The sequence below is a fragment of the Sus scrofa genome, unplaced genomic scaffold (assembly GCF_000003025.6).
Source record: "Sus scrofa isolate TJ Tabasco breed Duroc unplaced genomic scaffold, Sscrofa11.1 Contig2471, whole genome shotgun sequence".
NCBI lineage: Eukaryota > Metazoa > Chordata > Mammalia > Artiodactyla > Suidae > Sus > Sus scrofa.
The window spans coordinates 2,115,962-2,142,286 of record NW_018085100.1 but is presented as its reverse complement, the minus strand read 5'-3'; the positions used below and the strand labels follow the sequence as shown (position 1 = coordinate 2,142,286).

Below are 26,325 nucleotides of genomic sequence, written 5' to 3'. Positions count from 1 at the left end.
TGAGGAATGGAGAGCTTAAGTAACTTGTACAAGATCATCCGATCTCAAGTGGCAACACTCAACTAGAACCTTGTATGTGGGCCTAGAGTCTAAGCTCCAAACCACTGTTGGTTGTACTGTCTCTTAAATCCGAATTTGTAGGAATTGGACAATTCTACTAGCCTTGCAACTCAAGTCCACGTTGACCTGTGGTCTGTTCTCCTTCCGCAGTCCCTTCTTTGCAGAAGGGTGCCGTCAGCCACCCAGCTCTCCAGAAGCTTGGGCACTGTGCTCAACTTCTCTCACGTTCCTAGTTCAGTCAGTAATCCCCTCGACTTTGATGTCTGATGTCTAGATATATTTGGAGAAGGTCTGTTTCTGTCAGCCTCACTTCTCACTAGCATCGCTGCATTAACACTCTGCTTGACTTGCTCAGCTGCTCCACCCCGGCCACCTCTCCACTTCCAGGCCGTTCTCCTTATTATCGTCAGACTAAGCAGTCTGGAAGCAGAATCATGTCACCCCTCCTAGGCTTCCCGTCGTGGCTCAGCAGAAATGAATCGGACTAGTATCCATGAGGATGCAGGTTCAATCCCCGGCCCCTCGCAGTGGGTTAAGGATCTGGTGTTGTCACGAGCTACAGTGTGGACTGCCACCGTGGCTTGGATCTGGCATTGCTGTGGCTGTGGCATAGGCTGGCAACTGTAGCTCCGCTTCGACCCCTCGCCTGGGAACTTCCATACTTTAATTTTTCTGAATGCATTAAAAGTACAATGAAGAATATTTAACATGGCTTCAAAATGGGGTAATTGTATATCCTGTTTTTCATGGGACTGTCCCAATTCACACCACTGCTTTTCAGTAATTCTTGATAACATCCCCTTTCCTTTCAAGTGCCCTGGAACTTTACTATCTAGACTCATGGTTCCTGTTCCAGTCTCCTTTCTGGTCTTTTCCTCCAGTGCATTCTCTCACACTTAGGGCTGTGTTCATACAGAATTTCTTCTAGGGCATTCCTGTTGGGGCTCAGCGGGTTACGAACCCAACTAGCATCTGTGAGGTTCGATCCCTGGCCTCGCTCAGTGGCATAAGGATCTGGCATTACTGCAAGCTGTGGTTTAGGTCACAGATGTGGCTCAGATCCCGTGTGTCTGTGGCTGTGGCTGTGGTGTAGGCTGGCAGCTTCAGCTCTGATTCGACCTTAGCCTGGGAATGTCCATGTGCCACAAGTGAGGCCAAAAAAAAGCAAAATTGCTTCTAATTCTTCAAGTCTTCTAAGCTTTACTCCTCTCCAGCTTCTAGCACATGCTGGACCTTTTGCTTATCACTTTCTTCTTATCATTCACCTTCCCAACTTTTCTGTCTAATTCCTACTTCTATTTTGGGTCTCAGCTTAGACGCCACTTTTAATTCAGCTTTGTCATCAGCAAGGGAACAAGTTGCCCTTTCTGCCTGTTACCGAGGTGTCTCCTCTAGTTTTCTTATACACACACCGCAGGGTTTTGCCTATGTTTGTTGTTGACCTCAGTCACTATTGGTGAGTTCTGTGGGCAAGGAAAGTACCTGTGTTTGTTTACTGCTGCCTGGCTCACACTCAACTCAAAACAATTCTGCATTAGCGGAATTCTCGAGTTCTGTGCAGGAATTCTGTGACCCCGACACTGAGGGTAATGCCGTCCACAGACTGTGCGCATGGATTTGTTACTTGTTAAGTGACGAATTGCATAAGTGAATGAATGAGTTTGTGTTTGATTGGGACCTTTAATAATGAATGATCTATAACATGGTACTTCACAGTGGGGTTCAGATGTGTGTAGGTGGGAAGAAAGGTCGTTTTCTTCCGTGTAAGCTCTGAAGGTGAAATAATACTTCTGTATTTGGGAAACCCAGTGTATGAACGGAACCAAATTTTGTTCAACTAAATGTGCTTTGTAAGGTAACTTAACTGAAGTATCTGTCTAAATGTAGGCTTGTAATAAAAGAGGACATTTAAAATAGTGGTCTTACTCCATCATAAATGACTAGTATTGGGGAAATTTAAAAAAACGAAAAAAAATAGTGGTTAAACCTTTATTAAAGTTAGAGAACAAGCGGCTACATTTGGGGTATGTGTTTTTTTCCATCAGTAAATCACTCAGCAGGGACCATTTGGGTGAAAGGAAACACTGTATGTCAAAGGTCACCCTGTCTCTGATGCACTGAGCTTGCAACAGACTCAGGTTTGTTTGCCAGGACATTCTTAGGACAAGCTCTTTTCATGAAGATGTGTTGCCTTTCCGCAGAAGCCCTTCTTTTGTGTTCTCCAGACATGTGTTCTTTAGGGAAGTCTGAATCTTAGGGTGAGCTGACCTTAGATATATGAACCAAACATTGCACTATTGAAATTGTTTGTAAGACAAATCGGCAGCATCGTGTTGGATGACTGGGAGTTGCAAAAGACCGGAGGTTGGCAAATTAGCAGTAGATTTAAGCCCCAGCAAGTATTGTAACGGTAGGGTGAAGAAGAGGGAATAATTCTGAGGTAGTTGTAAGGATAAAGGAAGGAGTTTGGAAGTTTGATGGATGGGTTGAGGAGAAGGATGTGGAGGTGGTTGTCAGAGATTCTCCGATCGACTAGTGAGTAGCTTTGACTCTGATTGACTAGTTAGAAGATTACTCAGCATGATGAGAATTCATTTTAGTAAAGCAAGAGATTAAGTTTACAGAAAGATGTTCGGGGTAATCATTGTAACTGGACTTCGGGAAAGATGTGAGGGCTAACACACGGGTTTAGGAATCCTGACATGAAATGTTTAAAGCCAAAGAGCATATGGTTACACACTGAGAGGGAAAAAAAGTGAGGATGGAACCCTATTCTACTTACTAAATTGTGGCTTTGGTTGGCATTCCTCCCACTTGACTAAGAACAGTCTGGTGCCACATCTTCCTCCACTCGGAATCTGCTCCTTGCACTGGGCTCCTCTGCTGCCCATCCGTTTGGCTGTTGAGCACCTTCTCCTGTCCCACCCCCCCGGCCCCCACCCCACATCTGCATCACCTTTGCAAGCCTCCCCGGCCTCCTCCTCACCACCACGACTCTCTGAGTCTCAGTATGAACAAATTAATTCTCTGTCTAGTTCTACTGCAGCTAAGTCTGCAATCAAAGGGAAAAAAAGACCAGAAATGGATTTTTAAAAATGTAAGGGACGAGGCAAAAGTGCCAGAGAGTGAAGGTGTACTTTTCTGTGTGTCCCAGTCCCCTTGTTAGAGGAGTAAGCAGTGGAGAGAGAAGATGCTCCTTGGCACGGAAGATCCCGGTCAGATAGTAGAGGCTGGCCCTCGTGTTCTGGGGAGGAAGACTGTAGGGGGAGCCTGTGTGGCGCCCACAGTCTTGCTGTCTCCCAGCCAGCCCGCCTGACAAAGGCTGGATTTCACATTCTCAGGGTCTCAGCACTTTGTTCTGACTCCTTGATTTCACTTGGGCTGAAGATACGATGCTCTTGTCACGCCTTGTCCCTGTAACAAGGATGGCTCATTGCCATCATCTCCAAACCACCTGCAGAGGCTGTCAAACTAAGCATATTGACACCCGGGCTAATAAACGAGATCGCGCGTTGTGCTGTGATGACACAGACGTGAACCGGGGCCCCTTGCCTATCGTCCCTTCTCCTGCATCTCAAGTGAGGGCGTCCTGATAGTCTGGACGACCTTGGATGTGGTGGAAAACTCCTCTTGCTCCTTGAAAGGTTTGATGCTGAGCCCCAACCTCATCTCTTTGTCCAGGGAATGTCCAGGAGTCCAGACGCTCCAACACCGTCACCCTGACCAGCAGGCAGCCCTTGCTCCAGCTCCTTCTGGGAACAGTACTCCCTGCACCCATTCTTAAAAGGGGGAAATGGGAGATTTCCCTTCCCTGGAGATCTCCCAAATTTGCCTCACTAGAAACAGGGGCTTCCCTTCATTGCCTCAGAGGAGGAGGGCTGCTGTTTGTGTTTGCTTAGCCATACCTGTCTTTCCTATTAAAGGGAAGTTGGTAACAAAAGAGCAGTTTTGAGATGACTGCTCACATACAAGCTGTTGAGGAATTCCTTCATTTATTAATGGGAAAGAACAGCAACAGAATTTTTCAAAAGAAACCCCTGTACACTGTGATGCATACACAAACACACACTTTATTTTTGTCATTGGCAGAAGCTTAGCTGAAGATTGTTTTGGTGGGGCTCGCACAATTTAAAAGGCTGATGGACAAATTAAAACTCAAATGACAGAGAGCTTGAAACCATGGCATGTGATGCCTCCTACCTGCTGTATTTTTTTTTTTCCTCACAAATGAGAATATCCCAACTCAGGTCTTCTAGGTGTTACGGTGCATCATGTGGCTTTAGGTTTTTTATATTCGATGGAATGATTTTATGGTGTTTGTTCCTTTACGGATGTCACTTCCAATCCGTTTCAGAAGTATGTGGAGGAGTAAATCAATGGTCAATGTTATGACGTGAGTAACCTTTCTTAACTAGTGGGTACTTTAACTAAGAAGACTTGGTTCTGAAAAGTAAAGGGACATCAAAGATGCAAGTAAAAGTGAAGTAATGACACATTCCTAGTTAAGAACCGTATAATGAAAATGTCTCTTCACATACGTTAGGAACGTGTAACTGAGCAGAAAAGCATAAAATAGAGGATGCTTACAGATTTTTCTTTTTCAAATCTCTGAACAGAAAGAGAGAGAGCGAGGTTCTAATTTGGCCTTTATGTTCCGACTGCCTTTTGCTGCTGGGCGGGTGTTTAGTATCAGCATGCTGGATACACTTCTTTACCAGGTATGCGGGGGTTGCTTGTTTCTCTCTCAAATGTTGATTTTATACTTTGCTTTTATTTTATCAAATAAATAATGCAGAGAGTGCGCAGTGTTTCTTATGGAGCTGGTAAATTAAAACTGACTCTGGAAGTCACCCAGTATTTTATTACATGTATTCAATGACAAATGTGCCAATGAAATACATCGTGAGAAAAAAATAGTTTTCAGGATAATCTATGAAATAATTTTAGGCATTCTTTGACACCAGTGTCCTACATTTATTGTGACATTTTAATATATTTTGTATATTATGCTAAGCATATTACCAGACTAAAAATAAAAGCTAAAAAAAGTGCTAGATTAAAAAAAAAAAAAAAAAAAAAAAAGCCTTCTTCCGAACACACATTTTTAGAGAAGAAGATACCAAACAGTGTCATTAAACTAGTAAACCGAGGACATTTTAAACATCTGCTAATTATTGCCGATCTTAGAAAAATGTGAGAAAGATTTTACAACTAAGATCCATGCAGTTCGTTCCTGAAAGCCAGAGTTTTACACTGTCCTTTTATCACAGCTAAGAAGTTTGTGGCAATGTTATTTTTACACGAAGATGTTTTAGTCTTTTTTTAAAAACTCTGCCAGAAACTGAACAGCTGCAATATTTCATGTACTCTGATTCAAGTAATCAGATACCTTCTACATAGATCCAGTTCAGAGAAAAAAGATATTCATAACACTTTAAGTTATTGGGTAACTTTAATCTCAAATCGAGCATCCAAGCATGTTGTCATATTTTTTGATCACATATCTTGTGTACTCCCTGCCGCGCCTGACTGAATAAACCAGTCTGGTGACGGTTAAAGCTTTTCCGGGCCGTGGGGCCAATGATGCTCACGACTGCGCCTCCAGCCGCGTCTCAAACCATCGCCTTGTGCCAGAGGAGGCCGGGACACCTCAGCCGAGTCGAAGAAACACTCCGGTTCTGCCCAAAGCTGCCAGGCACGTTATCTGGACGCTCTCAGAGCCGAGCTTGCCCTCCAAACCCCATCACCAGGCACACATGCTTCCCATCTCCTAAAGAGGGGGCTCGAGGGCAGGGTTCTTCGAAGACCAGCGTCGGATCAGAAGGGATTTCTGTCAGTCGCAGTCAAGTGCTGGACGTTACTGGGCACCAGTGGTTTTCAGATATTTTAGCCACAGGATCTTATATTTTAATCAACTCAACGAAAAAGTCTTACAGTTAAGCTAAGGTGAAAAAAAAAAAAAAAAAAAAACCATTCTGTAGAATTGGAAAGGAGTAGTCTTTTTTCTTTCCTTTCCTTTTTGCTTCACTCTTTTCGTTATACATAAAGACACAGGAAATTGTATGTTTTCTGAAGTTGCTGCAGAAAGAATGAACTATGGCAGTAATTTTCAAAGCGGTAACTGCCAATTTACCCTCTCCTGACCTCACATGTGATGTTTTAGTGGTACATTTTTTCAGATAGGTACAGAGTCCTCATTTGTGATAAAAAGGATTAGAAATTTAAGACATTTTATTCTCTACAATTATATAATAGGCTTTCTTGTATTCTTAAAATATACTAAATACAATCTAATTTTTTGATTAATGACTTAAGCCAATTTTCTTAAGGATAAATGCTTATATTTTATATTCAAGAGCTATTGTTGATAACTGCAATCATATAGTGATCTGCTGTTGATGTAATTCTGTCCTAGATAATGCTGTATTTACTTCCCCAAGGAAAACTCTTAATAGAGGCAGTATTAATCAGAATATATGGATGGAACAAGAGCTAAGAAAGCTCAGCTAGCCAGTATTCAGAGTGAAGCCTCCTTTTCAGGCCACGCAGCCTCACTAGGCCCCACCCAGCACTTCCCTGTGGTAAATGGATCTGCGTTTGTATGATGCTTGAGTTCCTTAGGGTACTTTTTTACTTTTTAACTTACGGGAAAGATCTTTGTTGTTGTTGTTGTCTCGTTGCCCATCACACCCCACTTGAAACACAGGTGACTTTCATGCTTTTTTCTGTTTTGGCTGCACCTGCATCATGTGGAAGTTCCTGGGTCAGGGATCACTCAAGCCTCGGCAGCAGCCTGCGCCACAGCTGCGGCAGCAGTGGATGCTGTACCGGTTGCCTCGGGCTGCAGCCACCACCTCTGCAGCAACCCAAGCCACTGCAGTATGATCCTTGACCCCAGAGGGAACGTCCACTTTCATATTTTTAATTGTTTTATCAATTCTTATCTCTGTAGATCTGGAAGACCAACTATTAAAAAGTGATTGCCTAAAATAACATTACGTAAATACCAAGCGAAAGACTGGAGAATCTTCTGTGATCGGATTATGTCCGATTTAATGCATGGATTTTGTGATATTAAGTGGGGCAGTCCACATTTCTGGCTCATACCTAACTCTTGTCTGCGTTCTGATGAAGTTATAGGACAGATGGCCTGTGGACAAAGACTGTGTCTGTGAAAAATGCAGTGAACATTAGCTGTCTTACCACATTTGGCTCTAAAATGATTTAATATAGTCATTTGCCAAATCTTCATTTTGCCTTCTTCTCCACGAGGACTTCCTGTTTTTCATTTTGGACAGTCAGAGTTTTAGGGTCCCGAGATCTTGTTTGACTTTCTTCTTTAGCCCATGCTGTGTTCCCAGGGACATTGAATGACGCTAAGAAGGGGTGCCTGTCACAGCGTGTTTGGGTGGCCCTAATAGGATCCTGTCCTAACTGGTTGGAGACTAACACACTTTGGAAATCAAAGTGCCGTTTCTTTGGCCTGAGAAAGGGAATTGTTATGTTTCCTTATGGTCTTTCTCACATGGAAATGCCTTGCTTTCTGAAACTAGCCTGTCGGAGAACAAACTAGCAATTGGCAAAGTAGTCTGGAGGTACTGAGTAAATGATGCAGTGACGTTTTTAAAGTCTTTGCTCTGTCAAATAACCAGGTGATTATTTAAATGTTTCACTTGTTCACACTTGACCTGAAGATCAAACTCAAGGCAGTTGTTTCATAGGATTCATGAAGTAAATTGTTCTATGCCATGGTGAAATTCATTTGTATGGGTCGAAAATTTTTCTTTTCACTCAGAGCTGCAAATAAACTGAAGAAGTGGGATACATCCTTAAGTTAATTCTCTAACTATTAACTAGTGTTCTAACCACATGTCAGAATATATCATAGGTGTTAGCAAATAAAATATTCTCATAATGATACCTAAAACTAACCCATTAGTTTATAAATATTAGAAATGTATTCTACTAGCATAAAGTTTAATCTTAATCCAAAAAACCAAAAAAAGTACTTGAAATATTTCATTGCAAATGTGAGTTACCTCAATTTTTTAAATATTCTCTTTTATTTCAGCTTATAATTTTTGGTTATTAAAAATATAAAAATGTTTTCATTGTGTCTAATAGCACGCAGGACATCATGGAAAATAACCCTTTGCCATACTTCTTCATGGACTGCTTAACTGTCTATGTGTACCTGGGACACTGACAAAATCGATATTTATTTCTTTTTTTCTGGAGGCTTAATGGCTTATTGCAAAAAATAATCTTTAAGCTGTGGTAAGCTGTTCCCACTCAAAGTTACTCTACCTATTTCCTACGCCTAATAAATGCACCTTTTGTTTCTGTTGCAGTCCTTTGTGAAGGATTATATGATTTCTATCACCAGACTCCTGCTGGGGTTGGACACGACACCTGGATCGGGGTTTCTTTGCTCCGTAAGTTGGTCATCTCTGGGATAGAAGAGGATTCTGAGAGGCAGTTCTGAATCCGGCTTTAATGTATTTTGTCATTTACTTATTTATTTTCTAGTGTGTGTGCTCAAAGAATAGCATCCTGGTTTTTAATTCCTTAAAGAAATTCGAGGGAAAACATTATTTAAATTGACAGTCCTGAAAGTAGCTGTTCTGTACGAGATGCAGAGCAAGGGGCCCTGTTCTAGCGGGCGTTTGAGATTAACCTTGTCTGGCACAGAGTGTTGTCCTGCCGGGAAACAGCGGTCCTGCTGTTTAACCCGTTTGCTGTGTAAATGCCTGTGCTTCCAAGGGTGTGTAATGAAGTGACTCGCTGGCGGTTCAAGGGCGTGGTGGGCAGAGCGGGACCAGCACTTGCGCCTTCTGTCTGCGGGCCCTGTGCTGCTTTGCCACACATCCTTCTCAGCAGGGAGCTGTTCGAGCTTCGGATGGACAGTTCTCTGTGAGACCGCAGTGCCCTTTGCACGATCAGGTGTGTAACACCCGCAGACCCTGTCCCCTGAATTCCAGCAGCAGCCTCTAGCTGCTGCAGCATTCAACCGAGTCTTCCCAGGCTCCCCAGTGTGCCCAGTCGGGTCCCCATGGGACTGCCTACAAACGTGGAACTAAAACAGGGCCTTGCTGCCGCAAATGGAGCGGCTGCTTTCTTATGTTTGGACAAACCCCAGGGATGAGTCTTAAATGGAACACGGTAAATAACCTGAATACACGGATAAGCACTTAGGAAATGTCACTTTGAGGTTTCACAGAGCAGGAACGTCTACCTTTAAGGAATGAAAAACAACCCCTGGGGGTTTTATTTCTTAAAAAGTTGGTAGTAAATGATTCATATGCGTTACAGATGAAGGTCACGGAGGATGACTTGTGGATCAGAACTTACGCCAGACTTTATCAGAAGCTGTGCTCTTCCACCGGGGATGTTCCCATTGGGATCTACAGGACCGAATCGCAAAAGCTCGCAACATCTGAGGTTTGGAAATAGCAAAATCTTCCTCTGTTAATGTTTACTCTGATTGAACACAGCCATTCCGAAACCTAGAAACTTTCTTTCTGAAGTATGTCATAGGAAGTGGAAAAGAATGCTCTCTGAACATGTAGTAACGATTTTCAGAAAAAAAAAGAAAAAAAAACTTAACTGTTCCAGTAAACTGTGTCAAAGGAATTTCATAAAAGAAGTATGCTAGAGTTTGTGGACTTTGGGCTCTGAATGCCTTTTATAGGTTTTCAGGAAGTAACTTAATTCTAAGTAACCTTCTGACACATAAGAAAAGCTCCTCGGGCAGCAATTTAGCCTGATGTCACCTTGAACTCCGTATATTAGCATTTGGAAAGAAGGAAACAAAGATGAGTTAGGAAGCATGAAACTCAAATTTTTTTGATAGATTGTGGACCATTCCGAAGCCAGGAAAAAAACTCCAGTAGCAGTGCCAAAACCTTCCAGAGAAGAGCTCAGTAATTTTAAAAGCACACTAGAGCCTATTAAAATGCAACAGAATTTCTGATGGCTGCATACCACCAAAAACATATCCACATTTTAATTTGGTCACACTATATGATTCTAATTTATGATTTGTATTCATGAATTTTTTTTTTCTCCAGATACCTCATAGTTTTTCAAAATTTTGGTTAGCCAAGTCTTTTTTTCTTTTTTTTTCTTTTTTGGTCTTTTGAAAAATTACCTCCACTATGAGGTTCAGATCAATTTACTTGCATTTTAATAGTCATGTAATCATGACACCAACTTGTGATTGAAATCAGTGTATGGAAAAGAAGAGCTTCATAGGCAGCGTAAAGATGATGGGATAGGTTTTTGTTTTCTTGATGCAATTCATAGTTTGACATTCAAGGAAGTGATTTCGAGGCCAGTGGAAAATAGTCCAGTTTTTCCGAGGTGCTCTCTGCCGCTTTAGGTGCTGAAAGGAGTTTTGCTGCCATCTCTGCTGCTGAATCTGTGTGTCCTTGGCTGTGGTCCCTGGGGTTCACACCCCAAAGAACAAGACCACATTGGAAACCCAGGGATGACTGAAGGCAGAAACGGACCAGACCGTTGGATGCGCAACATCACTGGCCAGATAGGCCCACATTTTTAAGAACACTGCGTCCAAAAAATTATTTGATTAAAGGTTCAGAAAAAAAAGCTTTCCCATGTAAGCAATTAACCACTTCTTAGTCGAACTTGACAAGTACCAAGAAGATTTCCACCCAGGGGAATACTTCCCTGGATTTATTTTATTACATATGGACTTCGTGGATTTGAACATAGTAAAGTTTGCCCTCGGTCAAGTTCGTATCCCCGTCAGTCATTTGTGTTGCAAAGGGACTTTGTCGTGTGCTATTTTACAGTATAGACAAGAAAAGGATATTCGAGTATTTGTGCTGTAATCAAGGAGCATTAAACATTCCATTTTGGTCAGTTCTTCCCATCACAGATCAGCACAATGTTTATAAATCCCCAAACCTCTAGCTTATATTAAAAAACACACATCCTTGGGAAGATAAAAGGTTCCTGGATGAAATCACACCTGCTGTCTTCCTTAACTGAATTTAATTCATCCTTTGGCACACATTTTTATTTAAATTTTATATTCTACCTATTGTAGGAAAAAAGAAGCAATTTAAATAAAGATTAAAAATAGGGTCTTATAGCACTTTTACAGCAAAATATATTAATAGAGGCAGAGAAACTAACATTACTTTATACCTAAAATTAACTGATTGCTACAGTTGAACTGGAATCCTACTTTTATTTTTCTGGCAAATAAGGCAAAAATAGAACCGTCGAGTTATGTAATAATTGTAGTTGACACACAAAATAATGTAAGTTCATCTAGAGAAAGATTTATTATTCCTGATCAGTCTTAAAAGGAGTATATGTTTCTTTATTAAAGAGATTTAATATTTAGAGATATTTAAGAGATAGATAATGTGATAACATTATCTACCTTTAATTATAGTTTTGCAAGATGTGAAAGTATCAATAAGGTGAATATCCCTTAAGTCAATCTTTTATTTCTTTTAAAAAAGAGGATAGCAATTAAATATTAACTTAGTAAAGACACAGAGTTTTGTGCAAAGAGGAAAACATTTTCTTTTTCCTCATCATGTAAAAACACAAAGTGGAGCTAATGAAATAAAAGACTGGGTCATACATCCCACCATCTCTCTCAAATAACAAATGGTTCAAGAAGACTCAAGGTCTGAAATTCAAATAATTTATCATTGTCTAAAATGCCGGTTTTCTCTTACTTTAATTAAAGACAGACACCAGGTTTCTAGAGGGAGAAATTTCATTCAGAAATTAGAATGGGGGGAGTTCCCGTCATGGCTTAGTGGTTAAAGAACCTGACTAGCATCCCTGAGGATACAGGTTCAATCCCTGGCCTCGCTCAGTGGGTTAAGGATCCAGTGTTGCTGTGGCTGTGGCGTAGGCTGGTGGCTGTAGCTCCAGTTTGACCCAGTAGGCCGGGAACCTCCATATGCCGTGGTTGTGGCCCTAAAAAGCAAAAACAAACAAACAAAAAAATAGAATGGAAGCTTCTGATGTCTTCTTTCTTAGGTTGTTCAAAGGCCCCCATTCTTCCCGACAGTTCGCATAGCTGGCTGCTGTCCCTTATCCCACGCTGGCTGTTGGAAGGCTTGTTGTATGACCAGGGTACAAGGATGGTCTTTGGACCGGACACATTCTAGGCAACAGAACCACACTGAATGCAGAGAGCCACGTGCAATGGTCCATTCTCTGTCCATCTTCAGCCGTAGATTTAAGAGTCTTCCCTGGGGCATTGGACCCTGCCTAGTGAAAGGTCAGTGATAGAAACAGACACGGGAGGTTCTCCAGTTCAATAATTTTGTCAGGGGACCATGAGACTCACAATAAAAATAACTAACCCAGAGCTTTCAGTCAACTTGTTAGTCCTATACTCAGTATAGGAAGACAAATAAAAATTGCCAATTTCAGGAAATAGGATGAAATAGAGATTCCAAAATAAACAAAGGTAGAAAAAAAAATGGGAAAGACAGAGGGAACAGACAGTATAAAACAAAATATAATAAAGGCTTCTGCACCTATGTACCCAAGAGAAACGAAAGTATATCCACACGAAGACTTGCGTGGGAATTTTCTTAATAGCATTGTTCATAATAGCCCCAGATTAGAAACAACCTAAATATACTTCAACTACTGAAGAGATAAGCAAGATGGGGTATAGCCGTACAATGGAGTAGTATTCAGCAATAAAAAGAAACAAAGTCATTTTTTGTGCTGTGACTTAGATGAACCTCGAAAACATTATATCAAAAGAGAGAATGCAGACACAGAGACGTGTATTGTATGAGTTCAGGTGTGTCAGAAAAGGAGAATGGGTACAGACAGAAAGTAGATTAGGTAGAAGAGATTGTTGATTTCTCTTCCTCCAGAGTGAGAAGCCAATAGATAGAAGTAGAAACTGAAGAAAATGAAGGCAGTCACAATCAGGGAAGTTATATAGGAACAGAAGGACGAGGTCTGACACGTCAGTGAAGAGGCAGAAGCAGACAGGTCCTTTGAGAGAGCACTAAAAGAGGACTATGCTGGGAGCTGCTGTTTTTCAAACAAATCACAACATTTTCTGACTACTTAAACTATGTAGATATAACTGATGAAAACAACCTGTAGATTTATAGCCATGAAATTCATGATCAGGTGCACCCATTCATCATTTATGCAGTTTATACCTTTTAAATATTAAATTCTGTTCTACTCCATGAAGAATTTTTAATTTGGGCGTTGCCATTGTGGCGCAGTGGAAACGAATCCCACTAGTATCCATGAGGATGTGGGTTCGACCCTGGCCCTGCTCAGTGGGCTAAGGATCTGGTGTTGCTGTCAGCTGTGTTGTAGTTTGCAGTCGCAGCTTGGATCCCGTGATGCTGTGGCTGTGTTGTAGGCTGGCAGCTGCAGCTCCAATTCGACCCCTCGCCTGGGAACTGCCATAAGCGGCAGGTGCAGCTCTAAAAAACGAAAAAAAAAAAAAAAAAAGAATTTTTAATTTAATGCCAACATTTCAGTAAGAACGTAGAAGGCATAAATTCATATAATAACTCTAGGTCTTCCTTGTTTTATCACGGAGTTGGAAAAATGCGTTTCAAAGGCAGATGCCAGTTTTCATGCCTCATGATTTCTTAGTCTGTTTTCAGTGTCTTCCCATATTGTGTGTATAGGGAAAAAAGTTAAGTTATATCCCTGCCTTGGCTGGGGGTGGGGGAGGCACTGGATACGTCAGCAGATGTCTTTAGTGATGATAAAGAATACTCACAGTTAAAAACATGACACTTATAAAAATCCTGGCATACTTAACTCATTTTTTTTTTAACTTGTGGGCTGTACATTGGTGAAAGGAGGATTTATTCAAAGACAAACGTACAGTGGGGTGTGCACAGGGACTGGAAAATCAGGCCGCGGAGAGTAGGGCCCAGCTGGATTATCCTTTTCTTCCAACCTAGTTGAGCATCACCAAGTCAGAGGAGACCACTCACTATGTATCTATTTCAGGGAGTTTTTACAAATGCCAGAATCTCCTGGTTCAAAAATCAAATGGAGGATTGACAAGAACTTGGGCTACTCTTGGGAACAAAGGAGAACAATATTTCTGTCCACAATTTTTTTCTCCATAATTCTGAAGTTTAGAAAGCTTACTAAATCGATTTGGTGGCAAAAGCTTACTTTAACTATTGTAAGATTATTCATAATATTTACTTATTTCGCTTAATGTGCATATTCATATTATCCTTATTATAGAAATATTAATTTTTAAATGGTAAAGTGGTACCTAAGACACTCTGAAGGTATTATCTACTATTTGGTATATGATACTATACTATATTTGCAAAATCTGAAAAATTCTAAATTAAAACATTTATTCCTTTTTTTTTCTTGCTAAAAAAATGTGAAGTATTTGCCTTCAGTTTTCCAGCATATTGAAAATCACATTTTCTTAAAGTGTCCAGTGAAAATTTTATTAGGAATTAGAAAGAGATATTTTAAGGCACATTAAAATGTTAACATATTTACAGTATAACCAGTACGTTTGTGGGATATGCTACTCTGATCGTTGTTCACCTTCATAGTCAATAAATCCTGTTTCTTTAAAAACTCTGCATAATATAATAATCATTGGTTGTTCCATCTTCTAACCATTAACTTTTTACAATTATATTGGAAGGTAATGTTTTAAATATATTGTTAAAATAAAGCTTTCATTTTATAAAATCATATTGATAAAATTATTTTAATAAGGATTGAGATAGTTTTGAAACTTATGCTGCCCTTTCTGTACCATTTTTCATTTGAACAATATTTATTGCATTGGGCCAAGTGTTAAGAATCTGCAGACAAACAGTTTCAAGGAGCTTATATTCATATATTCATTATGCGTTTTTCATATTCGTAGCAATAGTGAGAATGCTTGATAGTGGCTTAGACCTGAGTTATATTACCCAAAAAAAATATAATTGAAAATTTTACTTCTCCCCGTTGGCAAATGAAGATAATTTTATTCCCTAGAACTGAAGAATAAGATAGCATGATTTTTATAACCCTCAATACTTAGGGGTTATATTTTGACTGGGCAGATCAATTTTTAGACTCTATAGCCAACGTGAAAACTCAAGACTATTTCTGTTAACTTATATGTATCGTATATGTATATGATCTAAATTGTTTAAAAACAGTGCAGATACTAATACCATTAATGACTACTGACTATCAATCATATGTCAGATAGTCTCTCATGAATACAGTAGTTTCATAAGCTGTTATCAGTTCTTTTATTTTCAACTGGAACCACATTTCCATTCTATCAAATTTTTGAAAGACACTTTTAGAAAAAAAAAATCCAGCAAGAACAACTTTCTGGCAAATTTTTTAAAATGATAGCTTATTCTTTACCTAATTTTATTTAAAAGTTCTATGATAAAGAATCAAACACATATTAGATTATACTGTTATATAGTATCTGTCATACATTGTCCTGCTGCTGATTGTTTTATGTCTGTATTGTTTACTCATTGTTTAAACTGTATTTTGTGTGTTTCTTTTTCCCTCCCTTTGTGTCAGTATCGAGAAATAGCATCACAAGTAAGTATTTTGTCTCCCTTTCCTCAAATGATCTATGTTAATTCAGTTATCACAGGGAAAGAAAATTAAAGATTGAATTCAATATTTCAGATTTTAAAAGAAAGCAAGTGAGCTGAAATGCCTTTTTTTTTTTTTTTTTTTTTTTTTTTGGACTTTTTGCCATTTCTTGGGCTGCTCCTGTGGCATATGGTGGTTCCCAGGCTAGGGGTCGAATCTGAGCTGTTGCTATCAGCCTACACCAGAGCCACTGCAATGTGGGATCCGAGCCGCATCTGTGACCTACACCACAGCTCACGACAACACCAGATCCTTAACCCACGGAGCAAGGCCAGGGATGGAACCCGAAACCTCATGGTTCCTAGTCGGATTCGTTAACCCCTGAGCCATGACAGGAACTCCCTGAAATGCTTTTAAATGCTCCATGTTCAAGTTGTGCTTGTAGTTCCCTAATATGACTGGAAATCTTCAGAGTATGTGTGTGTATTAGTCGAGTCGCATATTTTACTGTGTGGTGTCATTACCAGCTAACCACTTACCAGCTGTGGATTATCTGTCTTCAAAGGAGGTAACTACAGCCAGGATCCTGCCACCAGGACCATCTAGGACTGAAAGGCAATGGGGGCCTTGATGTAAATATACCTTTTAGTTTGCTTCTTACCTAAGCTGGACCCCCTAGAAAGGATTATGGGAACAGTAGGACCCATGATGGATTCCTCTAGCACACTTTTCAATGCTTAATCTTTTCTTTAATAGCTTTAATGTATTGTCATGAAGAGGCCATCACTTTAATGTTCAATAGTATTAACCTGTGATAATCGTTGATTTACTACAATAAAAATAAAATCATTAATAATATATTATGTTTGTATACATACACTTCTTATGTGCCTGCAACTTCAAAGTTATCATCATATGATTTGCATTTTTAATTTTTTTCATGTAAGTCATGAAAAATAATTGTCCTTATGGCCTTACTACTTGATGCAACCTCCCAGGCATTATTAGAATGAGAGAAACCACTGTACATATAGACATTTTCAACTTGAAAAGTTGAATTTTGAGTGTTAAAGCAGTGGTACAATCCAGACCGCTGTACCACACAGTCACGGGGGACTTGTGCATGCACCAAGTCACCGCCCAAAGCACGAGTCTATTTTGACCTCATTGAACTTTGGGGAAAAGTTCTCTGTTATAGTACACCAGATTTTGACAGAATGACTGTTGCTTTCTCCACATGTAGATCCGAATCCATGGAATAGATGCAAAGTCTGTTCCCTAAATTATTTTGAACATCTTATTTTATTCAAGGGTTTATAAGCTCTAACTCTATTAATTTTTTAAATATTCTAATTTTGTTTTCCCATATTGATTCCTTTGGCATTTTCTAAATACGGAGGGAGCTTCACTTCAGCCTGTAAGAGAGGTGTTTTAGCTGCTCTGGCCCTTTTCATGTGACGGTACAGGTAGAAAGTGGGGTTCAGTGATCATGGCTGCCTGGCAGGTGATACTAATTCAAACTTGAGTTTAACGCAGCACACATCTTCTGGCACATGCAAGGTTTGGGGAGCTCATTTTAGCGATCTTATCATTCCTTTATTTATATATTTTTATTTTTCGCTTTTCAGGGCAGAACCTGCAGCACATGGAACTTCCCAGGCTAGAGGTCTCATCAGAGTTGCAGCTGCTGGCCTACACCACAGCCACAGCAATGCCAGATCCGAGCCATGTCTGCCACCTACACCGCAGCTCATGGCAATGCCAGACACTTAACCCACTGAGCGAGACCAGGTATCGAACCCACATCCTCATGGATACTAGTTGGGTTCCTTACCACTGAGCCACAGTGGGACCTCCTGGTTGCTCTATTAGAATATGTTTCATAATGCTTTAAGTGCAAATGAAATCAAAACATACATTTCTGGAGTTACGTTGTGGCTCAGCAGTAACAAACCAACTAGTGTCCACAAGAGCTGGTTTGATCCCTGGCCCCGCTCAGTGGGTTAAGGATCTGAGTTGCCATGAGCTGTGGTACAGGTCGCAGGCGTGGCTTGGGTCCTGCATTGATGTGGCTGTGGTGTAGGCTGGCAGCTGAAGCTCTGATTAGACTCCTAGCCTGGGAACTTCCTCAGGTTCAGCCCTAAAAAAAAAAAAAAAAAAAAAAATTTCATCTATCTGCCTATCATATAAATATATATATATAATATATAATACGTATTTCTGAAATGTTTCATTTGTACCAATATTTGACCTAGCCTGATGTACAAATAAAATTTCATTTCATGTGTAAAGACCTTGCAAACATAATTTTAGGAAGTATTTTAGGACCATGTCATAAGCCAAGTCGCCTCACCTCGCCTCTCCCAAAGGCATTCTTGGGCATGAGTCCAGATCTGCCACACAGCGGTAGAAGCACTCACTTAGCAGTCACACCATGTTCCAGAAAGAACAAGATTTCCATATGGTTAAAAGTGAAAGTGGAGTTAATTTTTTAAATGTGGGTTTTGGCCCCATCGTAGTTTTACATGTTTATTCATATGTTCTGCACCTTTTAATTCTGATGTCAAGTTCCCCCACGTCCTCTTTTCTCCAGCTGTGACCCTTTTAGATGCAGACGGTCGTAGGTTTGGCTTATTTCTGACTTTTCATAACCAGTTGTAAGCTGAGTCATAGCCTTTTTCCGCTAATTGCTTTCTTTCTCTTAGTTATTATGCTTGGTCTGCAAACCCTCCCATCACTCCCCTATGTAAATAAGGCAGCTCGCTCCAATGTGCTGGGAAGTTTGAGTCTTCTAATATGGGTAACCTCACAGTCCTTATGAAGAAAAAGCTCTAATTGTACTTTAGATAGTAAAATATATTTATCCTGCATTTTAGGATAAAAAAATCAGGTTTTCTTCTACAATTTCCATCCTCCCAGCTCTAGCTGTTTTGCTTTTTTGGGTTTTTTTCTTTCTCTGTTTTACCTTCGCATATGTTCTGGTTTCCCCAAATTTCAATTTCAAGAAAATTTCCCTCTTTATTCTGTTTTTTTTTTTTTTTTTTTTTTTTTTCTTATTTCACTCTTACTGTTAAACTCCCAGAAGGGTCCATATAGGCAGTCCATTCTATTCTTTATCTGTGTCCCCCAGAGTCCCCCCTGACTATATCAATCCTGCTCTTGCATTACTAAAAATCCCTTTTAGCCAAGACAATCAGCATTTTAAATTCGTCGTAATTTGTTTAAACTTCATAGACCCTTTCCTGGGGTCATTAATCTCCTATGTCTTAAAATTCTCTTGTCGTAGTTTTTATATCATGAATTACTCCTCTTTTCCCTGGTCTATTTCTCTTCCCCCTCTTTGTGCTGTTCCGTTTCTGCCCATAACAACTCATTTTATTTTATTTATTTATTTTTTTATTTTATTTTATTTTTTTTTTTGACTTTTTTTTTGTCTTTTGTTGTTGTTGTTGCTATTTCTTGGGCCGCTCCCGCGGCATATGGAGGTTCCCAGGCTAGGGGTCGAATCGGAGCTGTAGCCACCGGCCTACGCCAGAGCCACAGCAACGCGGGATCCGAGCCGCGTCTGCAACCTACACCACAGCTCACGGCAACGCCGGATCGTTAACCCACTGAGCAAGGGCAGGGACCGAACCCGCAACCTCATGGTTCCTAGTCGGATTCGTTAACCACTGCGCCACGACGGGAACTCCCGAACAACTCATTTTAAATGATCTTCCTTCCATCTGAAGGCTGTCTGATCTCCTGTCCTAGAAGTGGCTCTAGAACCAGGAGAGGCAGAGGTCCCCTTTTTCCTGCCCTGTGGCTGGGTTTCATCTTTAGATTCCAGGAAGTACTTCCTTATCGAACAAAGTGGGCTAAGCTTCACTGCGGGCGGTCTCTCCCAGTGGGTTAATCTTGATCTCTACGTAGTGCTAAGTGCTTTCTCGTTATATTTAATCTGTCCAGCAAGCTCATATAGCAGATGATATTATTCCCACCCAAGTGTAAATGAGCAGAGACTTAGACATGTTAACTTGATAAATAAAAATTTCGGAAGACGCAAGTTTGGACGTTATCACTTTCTCATACCCGAGCTTCTTTTTATAATCACTAGGTTTCCTGTGGGAGCCTCTGCCAATTTCTGGCCACCTCTCTCCCTTCCATCATCCGCTTTCAGATGCTATCGTGCTTTCTTGGGGGAATTGACATTGGAATCGACGCTTGAACCACAGCCAGGCATTTACCAAAGCTACGTGTATAGTCTTTTCCTTTTTTCTACCCATAACCTTGGAGAACAGATTGTATTTTGTGGTTTCAGTGATTACCTTGAGGTTGATGGAAGGTTAATTCCTAGACACAAAAACCTCACTCATTATCTGCCAGATCTCTCTGTCATATCATCTCCCAGATGTGCAGATAGTTACCGAGCCCCACCAGGTACCAGACGCACTCATCTAGGTGCTTGGAATGTGTCCGTAAATATGCAGGAAGGATTTCTAATCCTTCTCAGAAAGTGGAGATGGAAATTACATGGCTGTTGTTGGACTTAGCTACTTCTCGTTGGATTTACTGTAGCTAAATTCTCTTCCCTTCATTGTCTTGAGTAATAGGCACAGATTAATCATCACTCTCCTTGCCTGATGGAGGCATTGGATGTTTGATGTCTGCCATACCGAGTCAATTTCTTCTTGCTGGATTTTAAGCTCCTCTATATTCTAGCCATTCTTTTTTTTTTTTAATTTTTGTTTTTATAGGTGCACCTGTGGCATATGGAAGTTCCTGGGCTAGAGGCTGAATCAAAGCTATAGCTGCAGGTTTACACCACAGCCATGGCAACACCGGATCTGAGCCACATCTGCAACCTATGCCACAGCTTGTGGCAATGCCAGATTCTTAACCCACTGAGTGAGGCCAGGGATCAGACCCACATCCTCACAGAGACAACGTCAGGTCATTAACCCTCTGAGTCACAAGGGGAACTCCTCTAAGCATCTTTATGCTCTTCCTGTCCCTGTTCCTGGGCAGAATCATTTATCCATTTGTTTTGCCTGACCAGATAAGCACTGGGCTTGGAACAGGATGATCTGGGTTTAAACATTGGCTCCTACTTTTATGAGCTGTGTGTGAACTTGAGCTGTTCTCAATACATAGCAGAGGTAAGATCAAGTAGGAAGATTAGTATTTTCACTTGATAAATTAGAAAAAAAGGTAGAAATTTATTAAGCGAATTGTTCATAGTTAATGGCAAATAATTCTGTGGTGAGTGCATGGAGTAACAGAGCTTCTCTCATCATTTTTCACTTGTGCCTCATTTTTGAGTGGATGATACAGCATCCAAAAATGTTTGTATCAATACACTTAAATATATAAATAGGATAATGTAAGAAGTGGATAAATGCCTTGTAATATTTTCAGATGTAGATACTTCACGAACTTCCAGTGCATTCTAAATGTACACTTGTACACACATATACGTGCACTCGCCTGTACACACATGCACCGTGAGTCTGAGCTGATCTGTAATTTTCCTCCACTTTGTCTCATAAAAATTTTACTCAAATACCTTTACTTTATTATTTTAAACGATATTTCTTGGATCTACTCATTCTTGTTTATTTTCAGCCCCAGGAAAGTGTTTCTTACTTGCATAATTTACTTCCCGTAAGAGTCTCACTGGCACGATGATGAACAAGACGCTGTTTAAATGCGTCCGATCCGTTTGATTTAATTGAACTGCATAGTCATGGCCTTCTGGTCGTTTAAGTCTTGAACTGCATGGACATCATTCTTTCAGTTTGCTCTACACAAGAAGTAAAGTCAGCCTTTAGTCACGGCCTCTGGTTGAAAGGCTGCTGGAGGCAATAAAATCAACCGAAGGGAAAGTTCTGAGACTGATGGAAGTCTCTAGGTCTTCATAAGAAAGTGATGAGCTCCGTGCAACCGTATACCTGGGTCAGTAATGCTGTTTTGCGTAGATTCTTTGCCTCAGAATGTGGATCTTCATACCCAAGGCTTGCATTATTGTATCTCTTCTTTATTTACAGCATTACGTATATCCTAGAAATTTCTTTAACAGGCTCATTTACTCATAACTGGTATATGCTTTAGGGCAGTGATTCTCAAATGCTGGCAGAGAGGAGTGTGTGTAAAATGTTTGGGGTATGGTGGAATCGATGCCATGCCCGTATTAGCATTACTGTAACAGTTTTTCATAACTGTATATGCTTAGGTCTTTCCTACTGTTCCCTCATACGCTGGAGGTGATAGAACGAGAGACCCCGCATCTGTCCCACCCCCCCAGTGGGGAGGGTTTACACACAGCTACATGTGGTTCAAACTGTTGCCTTGCTATGTATTCCTGTAATTCTAAAAAATGGTAAGTGAGAATTGTACTGTGAAGATGACAGCTGGCAATGAAACTATGATTCTAACCCCAGAAACAATTTAAATCACTTTATGACTGTGTTGCATTTGCACACTTAATCATTGCTCTTTCATTTGTTTCTAAGTTTTGGATAAAGATATTCAGGTGTATAAGAAAATTCTCTACACATACATATGTGTGTGGACAATACATAAAAACCAAAACGTATATATCCCCAAATGATGCTTTGTGTAGAAAGAAAATATGCTCACACACTTGGCTATTTCTAGACATAAATGAATCATCCGGCTAAGGAAAACTGCTTTTTAGTTTTCCTTGTGAACCAAAAGTTAATAAGGATGAAATCAGTCTAGATTTGGGCCAGACTTTGACTCTCACCCATCAGACATATATCAACACGAAACACAACAGCCAATATTAAATAACTCTTGGAAGCATAAAGATATGTCTTGAGACCGACAACGAAAGGGTAGCTACAAAACATACTGTCGTCATAACTTTGATGTTGATTGTATTATTTCACCATAAAAATGCATTATTTTGAGGAGAAAATAAATGTTATAGCTTCAGAAAAGATAAAAACAGTCCCCTACCACACAATGAGAGAAAGTCGCCTGAATTCATAAGAAAAACAATGAAAAACCGTGTGGGAATATTGGTAGAACCCTGTGATATAGACACATGACCTAATTAAGACAATTTTATTAAACACTTAAAATATATTTCTGAACACCACAACTAAAAAAAGCAATGGATATATTAGAGAAATATTAACTCTTCAGTATTTCAAGTTGCTATTTAGAGACTTCAGTTCTCAGAATCACCAGTAATGTCTCCAACCACTTAGATGAGTAGAAGATACGTTACCTTTATTTGAGGAAACCTGCATTTCAGGCAACGCTGTTGTCCTGAATAGACTAATGGCCCTTTATTACCTCTCTTCCTCTTTCTCAGTGCTCTCTAGCAATAGCTGTTATTTATGGCGTGTCTATTAGAGGGGAAAAGCTTAGTAAGAACTCTTTGGTAATAGTCATCAGCCGTTTCATTCCATGAAAACATACTTCCTTGGCCTCTATGATAACCAACTTTTCCACCGATTCTCCTATTTTTAGTTTCTCCCTTCACTGTCACACTCCCCAACTCAGGATACTGAGGTATGGACCTTGAAATTAGAGAGTTACGTCTAAGCCACCCCCGTCTTTTCATCGTGGTATACCACGCTTTGTGCAAGTGCTCAGGGTATGTTTCCTTAACTCTGACACAGGTCTCCTCCTCAACGTGGAATAATCCTTTGCGGTTTGCTCAGATTTATGTGATTTTATTTGTGCCACATTTATCGTAAATATTGACCCTTAATTACTATGTTACCCTTAGTTTTTATGTAAGTGTGCAGGGCTGCACGCCCTGTATTTGCTACTCTAATGGTGTGCACCGCGTGACCAAGGAGGACAGTGACTTGCACAGGAAGCCCGTGGACAAGGCGGCCATTGTGAGTGGTTCAGTGTCTGCAGGAGATACTAGAGATACTAGTGTCTTCACCCTGCAGTGAGGGGATCTGAGGGTGAGGGCAGAGGAGGGAAAGGCGGAACGGGTGCAATTGTCTGTGGTATTGTGGTTTGGAGAAAATCTGTAGGCTTTAGTTATAATGGATCTCATTCAATACACTGATTTGCAAGTAGAGCATAGATGGGCTTTAACAAATTCCTAAACAAAGCGTATGTTGTCTCAGGAACAGGACTTACAGATGAGTAATTATTTCTTCGCTTGGCTTACTTAGTATGATAACTCTAGGTACATGTTGCTGCAAATGGCATTATTTCCTTCTTTTTTACGACTGAATAATAGTCCGTATAAAGAGTAGATAACTAACAAGAACCTACTGTATAAGACGGGGAGGTCTACTCAGTGTTCTGTAGTAATCTATATGGGGAAAAAAAGAAAAAAAATATATATATATATCCAGTTCACTTTGCTGTAAACCTGAAGCTAAAAGTGAAAATCAACTATATCTCAATTTAAAGAAAATAATTATTTCTTGAGAGTGGCAGAGATGGAGAACCCCTTGGCTAACCAGATAATGCCCAGAAATTTCCCCAAGTTGTGGGGACCTAGTACTTTGTGTGAGACAGTGGTCCTTCCCTTTCCGTGAGCTCCGTTGTTGCCGTTTCTGTGTCCTGAATAATGATGCATGTGTCTCCTTGTCATCAACGTCATGACATACCTGTGTTCTGGAGGAAGCGAATGCAGTATTGATCTTGCCTGCAAAGGCTGAGTGTGACAGCAGGGCCATTGGTGCGCCCTGTGTGTAGTTAGGCAAAGGACTTGGGAGTGAAGGGACACTGCCTGCGAGTCTGTCAAAGGAGGCAGCAAACAGAACATAAAAGACAAATCTTTGGCTGCAAAGGCTTTCCCAGTTACTGATTGAATGGGTTCAGGAACACGGGATGGGGTGCCTTCATATGTGGGAGCAGGGCACTGAGGCTGGGAAGTCTACTGTGGGGCACCGTTCGTTCTTTCCAGGTTGAAGAACAGGTCATTTGGGCTGTTAAGTGGAGCAGCAGTGGTAATTACCATCCGTTCTCTAAATAGCTCTTATCGTGGGTTTTAATCCTCGAAAGCTCCGTAGAATCCTTGAAGGCCTCATCAACTGTATTGGACAGAGGGAAAGCTCATAAGATCCTGTTTTGTCAAACTGATTTTAAGTAGCAAATACTTTATTTCATTTAATTTTTTATAATTTTTATTTTTTCCGTTATAGCTGGTTTACAGTGTTCTGTCCATTTTCTACTATACAGCAAGCTGACCCAGTTACACATACCTGTATACATTCTTTGTCTCACATTATCACGCTCCAGCGTAAGTGACTAGATATAGCTCCCAGTGGATCTCATTGCTTATCCCTTCCAAAGGCAATAGTTTGCATCTTTTAACTCCAAATTCCCAATCCATCCCACACCCTCCCCCTCCCCCTTGGCCACCACAAGTCTGTTTTCCATGTCCATGATTTTCTTTCCTTTGGCTGCAAATGGAATTCTGGACCAATTTTTTGTGTGCATGTGTCTTTTTAGGGCTGCACCCAGGGCATATGGAGGTTCCCAGGATAGAAATTGAATCGGGAGCTCTGGCCGCTGGCCTATACTACAGCCACAGCAATGCGGGATCTGATCTGCATCTGCAAACTACACCACATCTCAAGGCAACACCAGATTCTTAACCCACTGAGTGAGGCCAGGGATCGAACCTGCACGCTCATGGATACTAGTCAGATTTGTTTCCACTGAGCCACGAAGTGAAATATAAAAGAGATACTACTTTTATTGAATTATTGATAAAAATGCCTTGTGATTCCTATGGATTTTATGTATAAATCATTATATTCTCTTCCTTGAGGAATTCAAACAGTGGTGAATAGGGGATTCAGTATTATTTGGCTAATTATCTACTTGATATAATTCCTGGTCCGTGTAACTCAGAAATAGCAATCACAAAGAGAATCGTATTGGTATCCTGTACTTAGAAGAGAAGCAAATCTAAGATCTCTCCCCTAAATTACTTTGTAGCTTATGGTTCTGTGACTTGAATCGTAAGTGACATTGTGTGGACGTAATAAATTATCTTGAGTATTTAGTCTGGCAAAATGACCATTTCCACGTATTTATAGGAAACAAACTATTACAAAACTTATGACTAGAAAGATTACTTCAAATACATTTAAGGTTGTGGTTCGCAAAACTGTGCAGGCCACCAAGTATGGAACAACTGTAACTGCTAGTCAAAGATTGATGTGCTTCACTGATGGCAGACGTTACTCAAGGGTTTGTGTATTTTACTTCCGCAGAAGAAGATGTTCAGTATCCTATCAAGCAGGTAAGACTAGAGTTAAGAACTTATAAAAGTAGCCACTATTGCAAAACGGTGGTATTAAACATTTTTAAAATTCCAACTTAAAAGATCTAAAATGAGATTTCTGTATTTGGGGCTGAAATATTCTCTTATCATGAAGATATGAAGGTTAAACAAATTGTTTTGGTATCACTCTTCTACATTAACGTTTGGAAACAAAAGTGAATGACTATTTACATTTCTTAACTAATTTTGAATGAGAGATAATTTCACAGCTGGCCACTAGGAAGGCATAGACTGAGCTTCCATAATGTATATTCACCTTTAAAGGGTCTTCCTGGATCCTCCTCCTGACCTTACTTAAATTGGTAGTTTGAATTCTGTTACTGTGGAAGCCAGCAGTACATGCATGAAGATCCAACTTCCATCTGCAAATGGGAAACACAGCAGGTTCATGAGCACAGCGCCTATGCCTA

General features: G+C 40.3%; 1 protein-coding gene across 19 annotated transcripts in view; it reads left to right on the top strand.

Annotated features, from left to right (window-relative positions):
- The window catches only part of KCNT2 (potassium sodium-activated channel subfamily T member 2), a 339,487-nt gene that overhangs the window by 293,577 nt on the left and 19,585 nt on the right, over positions 1-26,325 (top strand). For 13 of the 19 annotated variants that reach the window (XR_002341191.1, XM_021081854.1, XM_021081863.1 and 10 more), the window contains 4 exons: positions 4,677-4,778; positions 8,412-8,495; positions 9,373-9,501; positions 15,622-15,642. Coding sequence is in view for 17 of the 19 variants with exons in the window: in XM_021081854.1 (XP_020937513.1) it covers positions 4,677-4,778; positions 8,412-8,495; positions 9,373-9,501; positions 15,622-15,642 (336 nt within the window). In the remaining 2 variants the exon portion in view is untranslated. The remainder of the gene's footprint in view (positions 1-4,676; positions 4,779-8,411; positions 8,496-9,372; positions 9,502-15,621; positions 15,643-26,325) is intronic. The other 6 variants (XR_002341192.1, XM_021081864.1, XM_021081866.1 and 3 more) reach the window with 1 other exon arrangement.